Here is a 14,419-nt window from a genome sequence, read left to right on the forward strand (position 1 = left end):
ATATATATATACTTAATTATTTGTAAGCTGTATAGAGCTTCATTACAAAATTTCATCAATGGCTGCTTAGTTTAGTGGCATAATACTTGTCTTGTAAACAAGGGGTCCTGAGTTCGATTCTCAGAGCAGCCAATCTTTTTTCTAAATTTTAGATTATATCTTCCAAGAGATCGAAAAAATTTTATCTTCAGAGTTGCCGCTCCGGGAATCCCATGCAGTGTGTAATGTTTAAAAAAAAAAACATTAAATAAAATTTTACTGATTAATTTAAAGCATTTGCTTCTAATTATCTTCACTTTTAAAAAAAAAGTTATAATTATATCTCAAACTAAATAGGTTAACATCATATAAAATCTTTTTATAAATTAAGTTTTATCAAATAATTTTAGCACTGTCCAACAGCTTTTTAAAAGCTATATCAACGTATAGTAATTATACACCACAAAACATAGATCAAAAGAAATTAGATCGCATTAAAGATCTTTAATCTTCTATCTCGGCAATCTCCAATCTTCACCAATTTGTCTTTTTAAAAGCCAATCCAACCACAAACATTTTTCCCACCACCATCTTCAAACATAAAACCAATCATATTAGATTTATCCAAAGATTGGAAAGATATGGAAAAAAAGGATTTTTCCCATAATAATTTCAATAGCGTTGAAGATATACTCTTATCAAGCATCTCTATAATTCAAAAAAGTGTTAAAGATATTATTGATCGAGAAAACAAACTATCCACTTATGAAAAAAATGGAAACAACATCAATCTAAGATTATACTACCCAAACCACCAAATATCAGATGAGCATATAACTCATTTCAGCAAGTACACAGATATAGAAAAGATCTCATTCGACAAAAAGAAAAAGAAAACTCTCTTTATCTCTCTCTCAAAAGAGAACCTATATAACCTCCTTAATGAAAGAGATACCACCAACAAGATGAACAAGTTCATCACACACTGCGACGATTACCATATGGTAATTGGAAATATCAACTCATCCAATCAAGACATTGAAAAAGTGTTAAAAGAACAACTTAACCTAAAAATTGACTTCTTCCTTTCTCACATCAAAGTCAACAAAAACAATACCTCCTTTTTCCACCTCATCGAAAGCAAAAACAACCCAATCAAATCAAAGCTACTCCAATCACCATACTATCGTATTAAGATTAAGTCTGCAACAAAATCAAAAAATCATCCTAACAACAAAATCAATCAATTAATCAATGAAGATATGTCCAGGGTCTCCACTGATAAAGAAGTTGATAACAACATTACCAAAATGAATCAATTAATCAATGAATATTTTTCGGGGTCCGCCACTGATAAAGAAATTGATACCATCACTACCATAATGAATCAAATAATCAATGAAGATTCGTCGGGGATCTACACTGATAAAGAATTTGAGAACTTCATTACCATATTCAATCAAACGATCAAAAATGATTGTGCCGACTCTAATGATCAAGATGATGATCACAAAGAAACTATTTCTGATAACGAATCTAACAATCCAACTAACACATTAGATAAAAATGAAATATCTAATGATGAAACAAACAAACAAATAAAAAACCAATCACCTCAAGATGACTATAAATCATCAACCAACAAACCCTTAAGAACATCCAGGGTTAACGCACTAAACAACATCTTTACAAGATTAACTTCACAAAATTCCAAAAATGAAACCGCCATAACAAATACGAAAACCACTACAAAAAGTAACCGTACTCGAAATGTTAGCCAAATATCCACACCAATCAAATCCACTACGTACCAATCAGGTAGTCCGAAATCACCTGCTATTGAACAAAAATCTAAGAAAAAAAAAACTTCTTAAACTAGATAGGTTGATTCAACCATACCCCAACCCTCACTACTTCTTAAACTAGATAGGTTATTCCAACCTTACCCCAACCCCTACTTCTTCTTATATTTTAATATAAATAAACACTGTCGCTTACACTAATAATATTTATTATATTATTAAGTAAGCTTTTTTTAAAAAAAAAAAAAAAAAAAAAAAAAAAAAAAAAAAAAAAAGGCCTTTTTCTTACATTTATCCCCCTTTTTAAAAAAAAAAAAAAAAAAAAAAAAAAAACAAAAACGGGGGGGCTTTACTTTGTTTTGAAAAATATGGGTGTTAGTTTTCCCAACCCGAAGGGAAGTTTTGGGTGGGTATCGGGCCCCATTATGGAATACGGGGGGCCAAAATTTAAAAAATAAAATCATATTTATATAAGAATATTTTAAAAAAGCATTTCTATTAAGATTGATATAAAATAAAAATAATTACATTATAAAAATATTATAAGGATTGATTAAAAACCAACTTAAAATTTATTTATTTAGTTTATTTTATTTAATTAAATTTATTTACAATTTTAATATTTTATATTATTTAAATATACAAAAAATATTGAAATTTTTATATATTATTATTATCATTATTATTATAATTATTATTTATATTATTATTTATTCTTGTCTCTTGCATTGTTTTTAATAAATTTTCCATAAAATTAGCAGCTGGAATATCTGAAGAAGTTGATTGAAGTCGATGTTGTTGGTCTAAAAAACTTTGTTTTTCTAAATTTTGTTTTTCTTTTTGTTGTTGGAGTAAAAATTGTTGCTTTATTTGAAGAGGACTTGGATGCTTATTTATTGGTGGCGGTTTCTGATGAAATTGCGAATTTGATTTTACCAATTGCTTATTATTAATAAATCTACGACCTTTATTATTATTGTTATTATAATTATAGTTTGGAGAATATGTTGAATTTGGTGAATTTAACGAACTTGGTGAATTTGGTGAACTTGGTGAATAAGGGGGAGTTGAGTTAAATTGGGGTGAATTTGGGGATGATAAGCTATTTGGAGAAGATAAATTACTACTGTTGGAACTACCCCCATTACTATAGTGTTTTCTTTGATAATTTTGATTCATATTTCTATTCATATAATTATTTATATTATTATTATTATTATTTATATTACTATTATTTATATTATTATGATGATGATGATGTTTTTTATGTGTTTTATTATAATTTTCTAAATCATGTTTTGATTCTTTTGGTAATTCCCATTCTTCTAAACATTTATTTCTAATTTCAGTTTGGTCGCATGGTGGTAACTCCCTATCCTCAATATATTTTTTGAATAGTTCAAAAGCTTTAATTTGCCTTGAGCAAATATCAATATTTGTATCCATTACATATCTTAAAAACTCTTGATCCATAGATGCAATTGAAATAATTTCTAAAACTAAAATACCATTATTCATCTTATCGTTGATGGAATAAAGAAAGTCAATAACTTTTTGTGGACGATAAGTTGAATAGTTTTTGGCGATAATATAACGTTCTGAATTTAAAGGTCTACTTGTATAAGGTTTGCAAATTGAAAAAGTTTCGAAATGTTGATATACTAAATATATAAGACCAATTGTGAATGGTGTATAGGTATCAAATATTTTACAAACAAAACTTCCACCTTTACCTAGAGTTTCAAACATTGTTAAAATTTGACATAAAATTAATTGTGCGAGTAAAATTTCTTGTTGATTCTCTTTTCCCTCGGTACTAACGCCACCATCTGCCATAAACAAATGTAAGCCTATGCCGTTGGTATATTCAAAAATATTATTTGAGAAATTCTTTATATTTGCCGAAAACAATATATTACCTGTACCATCCAAACCATATTCTTTTTTAAAATTATGAATTGGGATTTGTTTTGAAAATCTCTCTATGTTCCAATCACATTTACCACGAATTGTAAACCCAAATCCCTTAACTATATCATCTAACTCTAAAACACCATTACCACTATTGTCCTGTTGCTCTAATAACTTGCCTCCTTTTGTTTTTTTCCAATAAACATACTCTGTAAATCCACCAGGCCCAGCACATACATCTGCAAAATATAAAAATTCATTCTAAAAAGAAAACTCATTAATAAACCTATTTGTTTTTTTTTTTGAATGATATTTTGGTTACTTACAGGTTTTCCCTTGATAGGTATCAATGGTGTTAATAAATTTGCCAACTTATCTATATTTGCCATTTTAACTGCAGCTCTATTTATAAAAATTGAGCCTTTAATAGCCTCGTATGGATTTGACTTTTTTCTAGCTTGATAAAATAATCTACTGTCCAAATGATCAAGTGCAGTTTTATGTTGGTCCAATTCCAACATTAATTCAATTGAGCAATGACCTCTTCTTGGATTATCGATTCCTGGATTACCAATAACAACATCCTCCTCTTTCAATTCGATTCCACTGCCAGTATTTGATATCCAATTAATTGTTTGTTCATGAGGGAAATCTAAATCGTCGTCTTGTAACTCGTGTTTTTGTAATGTATAAAATGCTGGTAATTCCTTTTCAACAAAACCCAAACCTTTAGTTGATTGCATCTGGTCAACCTCGATAATATCTGTCCTACCAGTTTTATCTTTCCCTAAACCCTGTCCTTCAACATAACCTTGTTTTTTCTTTTGGATACCCAAAAGTAAATTTTATAACGTTAATACGTATTTCTGCATTTTAAATATATAAATAAAAGAAACTATTTACCAAAAACATTAAACCAAACTTAGATGATACATCTTCTTCCTCTTCCTCATCGTCTTCCTCATAAACAAAACTGCTATCATCATCCTCGTCCTCCTCTTCCTCTTCATCGGTGGAAGAGTCTCTATCTTGATTATAACTATATTGATGTCTGTTTTTATCTATTTCAGTTTCATCTTCTTCATTATAATAATAACTATATTGTTCCATATTGGAACATTAATAAATATATATAGTACTATTATTTATAGAAAGAAAAATAAAATTATTATTTAAATTTTTTTTAAATTAAACAATTTTTATAAAAAAAAATAAAAAAAATAAAAAAAAAAAATAAAAAAAAAATAAAAATATATTTTAATTTTATTTTTTTTATTTTTTATAAAAGTTAAATTTTTTTTATAATTTTTTTTTATCAAATAAATCAAAACATACATTACCATTTTCAGATAAACCCTATAATTTGATTTTTTTTTTTTTATATAAATAGAAATAAATAGTTAACAAATCGTTTTTCTAGTAAAATAAAAAAATGTGTTGGCGCGCTCAAATTATTTTTTTTTTTTTAATTTTTGATTTTCAAAAAAAAAAAAATTTTTTATAAATTTTTTTTTTCTTATTATTTTATTATATTGTGTATTTATTATCTATATTATATTGTGTATTGATAAATTTATATTTATTTAAATTATTATTATTTTATTTTAATTTTAATTTTTAAAATTTTAATTTTTAATAAAATAATAAATAATAATAATTATTAGATGGCAGAAACAACAATCGAAAAACTTTCCCAGCTATCAGTAAATTGTGAAGAAAACAAAGAAAATAGAAATGAAATGAACAGTTCAGAAAACAACACTGAAACTAAAACATCTGACCAATCCAATAGTTCCGCCCAAACCAATAACGAGGATAGACAAGGTGAACAAAGAAGAAAAAAGGTTTATGCAAATTTTCATCTATTAAATAAAGATGGCACTGATAGAGGTATCTTTGAAATGAAAAGATCCAAAATCACAATCGGATCGTAGGTTTATAACAATACCATTACCATATATTAAAATTAAAACCAATATTAAAAATTTTTTTATTTTTTTTTTTTTCTAGTGATTCAGACCAATCAGAAATTTATATTACAAGACCTGAAGTTTTTCCAAGACACGCTGAAATTGTATTTGATAAAAAAAAGAAGAAGTTTTTTTTAGTACCTCTTATCGATCCAAAGGTTTCCGATACAATTAGAATTAATTTTGTACCATTTATTTATAAGAAAGAAGAACTCGGTGATGGCGATATTGTCACAATTGGCTTTAGATCATTTAGAATTGAATTCTTAGCAAAAACTGAAATTGATCTCTATACTCAACCAACAACAGACTATCACTTCAATATTAATAACTTTATTACCTCTGGCGGCAAAAGAATTTCAATCATTAAAAATAAAATATCCACTGACCAAACCAAATCCACTTCAATTGCCTCTACTCCAGTTTCATCATCAAGCCTAGTATCTTCAAAACTAGCCTCTTCGACATCAAACTCCATTGCTTTACCATCATCCTCCTCATCATCATCCTCCGCCAAAACTTTAAATCAAACTGCCAAAGCAACAACTGCCGCTACCGCCGCCCCAATTAAAGATTCTAGAAATACATCCCAAGATCTTTTAAAACAATTAAACACCAACAGAAATCTATCTCAAGTAAAAAAATCTTTATACAAAACCACTACTCCAATCACCACCACTACCGTTACCACCACCACTAAAAAGAGTATCAATGATGAAGACTATGGAGACTCTGAAAGTGAAGAGGAAAAAACTACCTCTAAATATAACGAAGAAAGTGAAAAAGAGGAAGAAGAAGATGAAGAAGAAGAACAACAACAACAACAACAACAACAACAACAACAACAACCACAGCAACAACAACAACAGCAAAAACAACAACCAAGAAAAAATGTAGAAAAACAAAAATATCAAAGTGAAAGTGAAAAAGAAGAGGAAGAAGAAGAAGCTAATGTTAGTCAAAGTGAAGAAAAACACGCAGAAGAATCAAAACCAAAATCAACAAAGAATACAAACATTACCCCAACTATTCCAGGCAGTCCAAATGTTAGCATAAACACAAAACTCTTTAAAAAGCAAGATAGTAAAAGATATTTGCCACTTGGAAGCTCAAGAACACGTTTAAATGTACCATCAACACCTACAACAATCATTACAGTTAAAAAAGAAGTTAAAGTAAAAACCCCAAAACAAGAAACCATTGCCGCAAAACCCAAGGCCAATACCGATAATATGGTTTCAAAAGGTAAAGGTAAAACTGGTGCAAAATCTAAAAAACAAACCTCAGAGGACTATGACGATCACGATGATATATCCGTACCAAGCAGCCAAGAATCAGAATTTGGTTGTGGCAAAAAACCAAATTACTTCAAGCCAATTTCTTTTGCCAAAGCAAAAAAGATTACCCATGAATATAGAAAACAATTCGAGAAACCAGTCCACCAGCAAGATTTCGACCAATCAAGCAAAACAAAGCAAAACATATTGAAAGCTCTCCTTATTGCAAGCTCACACAGATGGACCTACAAAGAAGACCAAACAATAGTAATGAGTCTTGCATACTACTTTGAACAGATTCCAAGCGTTAGCCATTTTGATGCCGAATTTCTTCAAAGATACTATAGCTTAGTCGAGAACCCAATATCAATTAAAGCAATCTTAAACAAAATGAGACAAGAAGATTACACTACAAAATCATTCCTCAATGATTTTGAACTTATAAAACTCAATGCTATAAAATACCATGGTCAAGTCAATGATGTTCTTTGGGCTTTTTATAAACTTAAATTATATCTCTTCCAATCACTCTGTAAACTCTCTATCATTAGCCAAAACGAATTTAATGAATATCAAAAAGAACACAATACCCAAATTAAAATGCTCGAATCCAATTTATTAGACTTACCAATAATGACCGATTTAGAGGAAACCAAACCCACCCAACTTATAGAAACCGACCCAACAACAACTCCAAAAAAGAAACCATTAATTAGAAAAATTATTAAAAAAGATAATGACGAACCACATAATGAAGATAATAAAGAAAGCGACGAAGAAAACGAAAGTGAACAAGAACAAGAAGAAGAGGAAGAAGAGGAAGAGGAAGTAAATGAAGAAAACGAGGAAGAAAACGAATTGGAAATTAGTAATGAAGTTGGTAAAGATAATCAAGACTCTGAAGATGAATATGAAGAGTATGATGAAGACCAAGATCTTATTGTAGATGATGAAGACGATTTAGTTGAAAGAGATCAAAATAGTGACAGCGAAGATGATTAAAATATAATAAACAATACAAATAATCAATAAAAAAATTAATAAAAAACAAAATTAAAATATTTAGTTATATTTTAATAACTATTAATATAACTATTGAAAAATAACATTTTATAAATAAATAAATAAAAAAATTTAAAACAATTAAAAAAAAATTTTATTTATCTTTATATTTTTTTATTACTACTATTCGTATTATATAACTACTTATTATAGTGTACAAATATTTAATTTTATATGATACTATTATATTGTTATATTGCTATTATTATTATTAATTTATTTTTGTTTTGGTTCCTCTACTTTGGACAATTCTTCTTGTTTTGGTTCAGTTGGTTGTTGTTCTTCAACTACTGTGTCTTCTTTTTTTTCTTCCTCTACCTGTTTCTTTTCTTCTTCTTGTTTCTTTTCCTCTTCCTCTTCTTGTCTAATTTCTTCCTCAACTTCTTTTTGTTCTTTAGTTAATTCATCAATTTTTTCTTTGGCAATTTCGATACCAGATTCAGTTGATAAATCTACTGGTAAATCACTAGCAACACCCTTTAAGAGTTCTTTTGGAATATGTTCTAAAGTATCTTCAAGAGCTTCATCAGTTGTGGTACTTGGTGTTAAAGTAAAAGCACGAGATAAAATTAAAAGTGATGGTGGTAATGATTTGTTTAAAGACAAGTCTAACCATTGATCTAATTGACCTTCAATATATCTTCTATTATAACCTTCAACCTTGAAACCACGAGTAATAGCGGCATCTACTAACTCCTCTAAAGTTAATGAATGAAGACCCTCTTTTTTAATGAGAATATCATCTTGTTTAATTTTATCTAATTTCTTGTAGATTTGAGATTTGAGATATTCATTTGAATACCATTTGGAGATGAAATTGGCACCGGCAAGATATCTGTGCATAGTTAAAAGTTGAGTACGAGTGATTTTTTCCATAACAATATCATCTTTAAAGTATTGTGAGAATTTAATAACCTCTTCGGAAGATACGGCTTGACCACTTTTAATTTTGGTGATGAAATCATAAAATTCGTTGGATTTGGTATTTTTCTTTGATTCGGTTGAGATTTCATGGAAGAGTTCTCTAATTTCACCACGGACTTTGGAATTATTATTTGCTCTGTTATGAACACCTTCTAATCTTTCACTTTCCCAAGTGTAGGTTGATGGAAGAAGATTTGGGAATAATTTTAAGAGGAATGGAAGAGCCAACTCTAAGAATGGTACTAAAACAATAATAACGAATGGTACAATTCTCATTACATCGGCTGAAGTTTGAATTAATAATCTTCTTTCTCTTCTACTAAGGACATGACCTTTAATTACTCTTTTAATTAATGAGACTGCAATTGATATATTTTTACCTAATAATTTTGTTCCTAACCAATAATGATCGATACCTTGTTTGATTTTAGTTTTCCAACTAACTTTTTCTGAACTATGAACTGGTTTAATTGAAATAATAACATCTTTATCATCTTTAGTTTCTTTAGTACTATTGTTATTATTATTATTATTATTATTATTATTATTATTATTATTATTTATAGTTGATAAAAATCTTTGATTCATAATTTTTGAATTTTCAAAATTTGAAATATTTGTATAATTATTATTTATATTATTATTTAATTTAGTTTTTGATGATAATGTTGATAAAAATTCATTATTTTTAAAACTGTTATTTGAATTATTATTAATGTTGATTTTATTATTAGTTATTTTTGACGATGCAAAGTTTCTATAAAGTAAAACTGATCCATTTTGCGCAAAACTTGAAATTAATTTTGGTGAACTTATTGATTTTGAAATTAATGAGTTCATTTTATTATTTATTTTAAAATATTATTTAGAAAAAAAAAAAAAATTCTTTTTCGGATTTATTTATCGACAATGAACGCACAAATAAATATTTAATTTTTTAATTTACAAAAATATTTTTTATTTTTTTTATTTTTTTATTTTTTTTAAATTATTATTATTCTATTATTATAAATATTGATTTTATTTTAAAATGAAAAAAAAGTTTGTCTCTTTTTTTTTTTTTTTTTTTTTTTGTGTAAATTATAATTTAAAAAAAAAAAAAAACAAAAAGTAAATTTGGGAGCTGTTTTTTTTAAATTTTAAAAAAATAATTATTATCTGTAATAAAGTTTGATTTTATTTCAAAAAAAAAAAATAAAAAAATTTCGTTTATAATGAAAAAAAAAAAAAAAATTAAAAAAATTAAAAAATTTAAAAAAAAAAATAAAAAAATTAGAAAAAAAAAAAATAATTATTATTCACACTACAATAACACCATAGACTATTTTTTTTTAATTTTTATTGTTATTATTAATCATTTTAGTAAAATAATAATTAGATTATTATAAATTGTTTTTTTTTAAAAAAAAAATTATAAAAGGAAATAAAAAAAAAAACAAAAATAATTATTTTTTTCGTAAAAATTATAAATAATAGTAATAATGTTAACTAAAAGATTTTTCGCTGCATTGGCCACATTTTTCGTTCCTATTATAGCATTAAGTGCTTTAACTAAGACTGTGCAGAAAGATGTAGACGCTGATTTAAATGTATGTAATATTATACAGGATATGAAAATACCTTGTTTAAAATATTTCCGATTTACCCCTAATGCTAACAATACCTCCTTTTTTTTTCGTTTTTTTTTTTTTTTTACAAAAAAATATTTTCAAAAAAAATTAATTTTTTTATTTTTGTAAAAAAATGAAATTCACTTTTTGGGATGTGTTCACATTTTTTAGAACCTCCAAAAAAAACAATCATCCGAATATAAAGAAAGTAGAGAAAACAATCAAGAGATTTTTAAATATATTATGAATTCAACAAAAAATAATAATCAAGATTTTTTTACAGGTTTAGAAAAAGAGATGAGAGATTTAAACACAATGAAAAATAGAAATGATGAAAATGAAAAAGTTGATGATACTAAAAAAGAAATAATTAATAAAAATAAAAATAAAAATAATAATAAAAATAATAATAATAATACTAATAATACACCACAAAAATAGTTTTTAAATAATAGTTTTTAGATAATAGTAAATATAATAATAAATGTAAATAAAATTAATAAATTCTGATATTCCTTTATCTTATTTGAATAAATTTATTCAAATAATTTTATTATTTCTTTTTTTTCTATAAATCATTTGGTATCTGTGGTTGGCAAAAGTTATAGAATGCATCTTTTCTAAATAAATCAGATGATTTCCAACCACACCAACCTTTTTCTTTTATTAGTTTAATATTTTCTGTTGAACCTGTATAGTGAGGATCTAAAATTAAATATCGGGTTTCCCCAGTTGATTCATTGAAATCAATACCCAATAGGGTATATGCCAATACGCCACCACCAATCATAATGGGACTACCATTGGTTTGGAAATGTTTTGCTAATTCCCTGGATTTATAAATAACTTCGGAGCCGCTTGAGATATTTAAAATTTTACATTTAATCTAAAATAATAGGGAATGAATTAGTTAATTATGTTCTTGGATGTGGTTATGATTGTGGGTTATAGTTACATTAAATAAATATTCTAAGCATAGTGTGATTTCAAAGGCCCCAATCCATTGCTTTGATTTTAAAAATGATGGATCTTTATCTTTTAGTTCTACAAGTGTTTTTTGAATTTCATAGTGAGTTGGAATTGGTTTGTTGGTATAGTTTTGATATCTTAGCCATGAGCATATAGTTTGCATTGATCTGTATGCACATCCCCAGCCATTATCATCTATATTATCTTGTAGATAGTGATAGTAGTCGTATGAGCCATCAACTAGAAAAACATTACCCTCAGTTTTACAGTCCAAAGATAAGTTTAAATGAACATCTTTTATATGATTGTGTTGCTGTTTCTTAGATGGTTTCGACAATGATTGCTGCTGTTGTTGTAAATTTATTGATAGTGATGATTTTAAAAATGGTCTATTTAATGGTAAACCTATAGTTGTGTGATATTGCTTTCTAATATTATAATTTTCGTCGTCATCAATAATGTTGTTATTTTTAGTTTTATAAATGGTTGTTATTGGGAATGGTAAAAATGAAAATTGAAAATGAATAGATTTAAAATTATATTCAGGGTTGTCTCTTATTACACTATTGTTAATTTGGTTTAGCATTGATTTGTTTAATAGTTCAATTGTTTCTTTAACTGTTTCATCTTTTGAAATTAAACAGAGGCTTGATACATTTATCATTGATTTATTATTGCTATTATTATTTAATGATATTGTTGGTGCCATTAGTGGGGGTGTATTGTTACAGTTGTTGGTAATTTTTAAAAGTAATTCAATATTTATAATATTCATTGAATTTTTATTAAAGTTGCCAAAGTTATTAGGGGTGCTACTAGTATTACCATTGCTTAATATATCTATTATTTTTTTATCTAAATTGTTTGAGTTTAATGAAAGTATTGGGTTATTTTCATTATTATTTGCTATGTGGAAGTATATTGAGTTTTTATTATTGCTGCTTAGTAGACTATTTAAATGTGAAATGGACGATAGTGAATTTGAATAGTAATTAAATAAATAAAATGATTTGTTTAGTTCTTCAACGATTAATGGCACTTCTATTTTTTTGGTAGAGTTTACTTGATTTAAAGTTTCCAAATCTTTAGAAAATACCTGAAAAAATAAAATTTGTGATTTTTCAATTTGTTCGCTGGTTTCTCTTATTACAGTGTATGAAACTGTGTAGTAGGATCTTGTGGTTTCTGACGAGGATAAAATTGATCTTAGTATCTGAATTGATTCGTTTTTAATATCATTGGTTATTATCGAGTGGTTCAAAGATTCGTTTGTATCTTCTGATGATGTAATATTAAGAGTTTTATGAATACCAAAAAGTGAAAATTCTTTTGATACCGTAGGATATACAATCGTATCTAAATTATTGCCATTATTACTACTATGGCTGCTATTATTAATATTGCTATTGTTATATTTGGTAGAGTATACTATAGTGTTATTGTATCCATAGAGGATATAGTACCCCACTTCATTCAGCAAAGGGTCATTATCTTCCAAATTGTGGTTATATTCGATACAACAAGACATAAATACTTTACTAATTACTAATATTTAAAATTAAAAAAAAAAAAAAAAAAATTTTAATTTTTTTTATTTTAAAAAAAAAAAAATAAAATAAAAAAAAAGGGTTTATGCAAAATTTTTTTCATTTCAATACATTTATTTATCTAAAATTTATATAGAATAAAAGGGTTATTATTTGGTTAACACAGTATTATTTTAATAATAAAATAAATAAATAGTATCATACTAAAACAATGTCCACAGAAATAAACAGTGATATAAAGTTTAATATTGATTTTTTGTTAGACAAAGAAAACTATAATAATAATGTTAAAATTAAAAACAGTAATATAGATAAAGAGGATTTTTATAATAAAATCAAAGATTCAATAGAAACTATAATGATTGCATTCAATAAGTTTACATTTCAAGAAATATCATTAAGTTTTAATGGTGGAAAGGATTGTTGTGTCTTATTACATTTAATAAATTATGTATTACAAAAAACATTCAATAATAATAATATAAATTGCCATAATAATAGTAATGGTAATAATTATAAAGATGGTTTAAAAACTATATATTTTCAAACACCAAATAGTTTTGAACAGGTCAATGATTTTACAGAAAAATGCTCATCAATGTAAGTATATAACAAAACAAAGGAAAGAAATCATGATTAGGTGTATTAATATATGGATTTACTATTGATACATTATATAGATATAATTTAAATATATTATACGTGTCATCAGGTATTAAAGAGGGTTTGGAGAATATTATAGATTCACAAAATATAAAAGCAGTTTTTATTGGAATAAGATATGGTGACCCAAATTCATCACACTTGGAGAAGTTTTCAGTTACTGATCCTGTAAGTAGTTTGTTAAAATTATAGATATAAAATAAACCTTTTTATTTAATAGTTTTTAAAGTGTAGAAATATTGGATTTTGGATATTAATGTTTATTTTAATAAAATTTAGGGGTGGCCACAATTTTTAAGAATAAATCCAATTTTACAGTGGAATTACCATGAAATTTGGGAATTTATAAAATTATGTAATATTCCATATTGTTGTTTATATGATCAGGGATATACATCAATAGGGCATGTAAATGATACAATTCCAAATCCAGATTTATTAGTAGTAACTTCACCCAATAACATTAGCACTGCTAAGTACCATCCTGCTTATTTATTAAAAAATGCAGATAGTGAAAGAAAAGGAAGAGGTAAAAATCTTTCACCAAATAATAATAATAATAATAATAATAATAATAATAATAATAATAATAACACAAAATAATAAAGTTATTTATTCCTTTTATTTGTTTAGTTTTAAAATATATATTTATTTTTTATTTTTTTATTTTTTTTTATATTTTTTTTTTTTAATTTTATTTTTTTA

The 14,419-nt window shown here is 25.9% G+C and overlaps 7 protein-coding genes across 7 annotated transcripts; 4 read left to right on the plus strand and 3 right to left on the minus strand.

Annotated features, from left to right (window-relative positions):
- Positions 1-980: 980 nt before the first annotated feature.
- Positions 981-1,853, plus strand: DICPUDRAFT_150729 (uncharacterized protein; the record flags this gene model as incomplete). The annotated part of the gene is made up of 1 exon (XM_003286683.1): positions 981-1,853. The coding sequence occupies one exon, from the start codon at positions 981-983 to the stop codon at positions 1,851-1,853; it is 873 nt and encodes a 290-aa protein (XP_003286731.1).
- Positions 1,854-2,441: 588 nt separating this feature from the next.
- On the minus strand, positions 2,442-4,802 carry DICPUDRAFT_150730 (uncharacterized protein; the record flags this gene model as incomplete). The annotated part of the gene is made up of 3 exons (XM_003286702.1): positions 2,442-3,953; positions 4,019-4,513; positions 4,596-4,802. 3 exons carry the CDS (start codon positions 4,800-4,802, stop codon positions 2,442-2,444), a joined length of 2,214 nt encoding a protein of 737 aa, XP_003286750.1.
- A 554-nt stretch (positions 4,803-5,356) lies between these two features.
- On the plus strand, positions 5,357-8,084 carry DICPUDRAFT_97493 (uncharacterized protein; the record flags this gene model as incomplete). Its single annotated transcript, XM_003286684.1, has 2 exons — positions 5,357-5,622; positions 5,703-8,084. The coding sequence occupies 2 exons, from the start codon at positions 5,357-5,359 to the stop codon at positions 7,939-7,941; spliced, it is 2,505 nt and encodes an 834-aa protein (XP_003286732.1). The 3' UTR covers positions 7,942-8,084.
- Positions 8,085-8,898, minus strand: DICPUDRAFT_91786 (uncharacterized protein). The gene has a single exon (XM_003286703.1). It carries the CDS (start codon positions 8,875-8,877, stop codon positions 8,218-8,220), a length of 660 nt encoding a protein of 219 aa, XP_003286751.1. The 5' UTR covers positions 8,878-8,898; the 3' UTR covers positions 8,085-8,217.
- Positions 8,899-10,406: 1,508 nt separating this feature from the next.
- On the plus strand, positions 10,407-10,976 carry DICPUDRAFT_150733 (uncharacterized protein; the record flags this gene model as incomplete). The annotated part of the gene is made up of 2 exons (XM_003286685.1): positions 10,407-10,514; positions 10,707-10,976. 2 exons carry the CDS (start codon positions 10,407-10,409, stop codon positions 10,974-10,976), a joined length of 378 nt encoding a protein of 125 aa, XP_003286733.1.
- Positions 10,977-11,103: 127 nt separating this feature from the next.
- On the minus strand, positions 11,104-13,032 carry DICPUDRAFT_150734 (uncharacterized protein; the record flags this gene model as incomplete). The annotated part of the gene is made up of 2 exons (XM_003286704.1): positions 11,104-11,421; positions 11,491-13,032. The coding sequence occupies 2 exons, from the start codon at positions 13,030-13,032 to the stop codon at positions 11,104-11,106; spliced, it is 1,860 nt and encodes a 619-aa protein (XP_003286752.1).
- A 230-nt stretch (positions 13,033-13,262) lies between these two features.
- On the plus strand, positions 13,263-14,317 carry DICPUDRAFT_31417 (uncharacterized protein; the record flags this gene model as incomplete). Its single annotated transcript, XM_003286686.1, has 3 exons — positions 13,263-13,651; positions 13,732-13,882; positions 13,994-14,317. The coding sequence occupies 3 exons, from the start codon at positions 13,263-13,265 to the stop codon at positions 14,315-14,317; spliced, it is 864 nt and encodes a 287-aa protein (XP_003286734.1).
- Between the last annotated feature and the right edge of the window lie 102 nt (positions 14,318-14,419).

Source organism: Dictyostelium purpureum (genome assembly GCF_000190715.1).
Source record: "Dictyostelium purpureum unplaced genomic scaffold DICPUscaffold_78, whole genome shotgun sequence".
NCBI lineage: Eukaryota > Evosea > Eumycetozoa > Dictyosteliales > Dictyosteliaceae > Dictyostelium > Dictyostelium purpureum.

What these genes read in the sequence shown, in the direction of transcription:
- DICPUDRAFT_91786 (XM_003286703.1), bottom strand. Translation starts at nt 8,877, where the DNA reads ATGGAAAAAATCACTCGTACTCAACTTTTAACTATGCACAGATATCTT.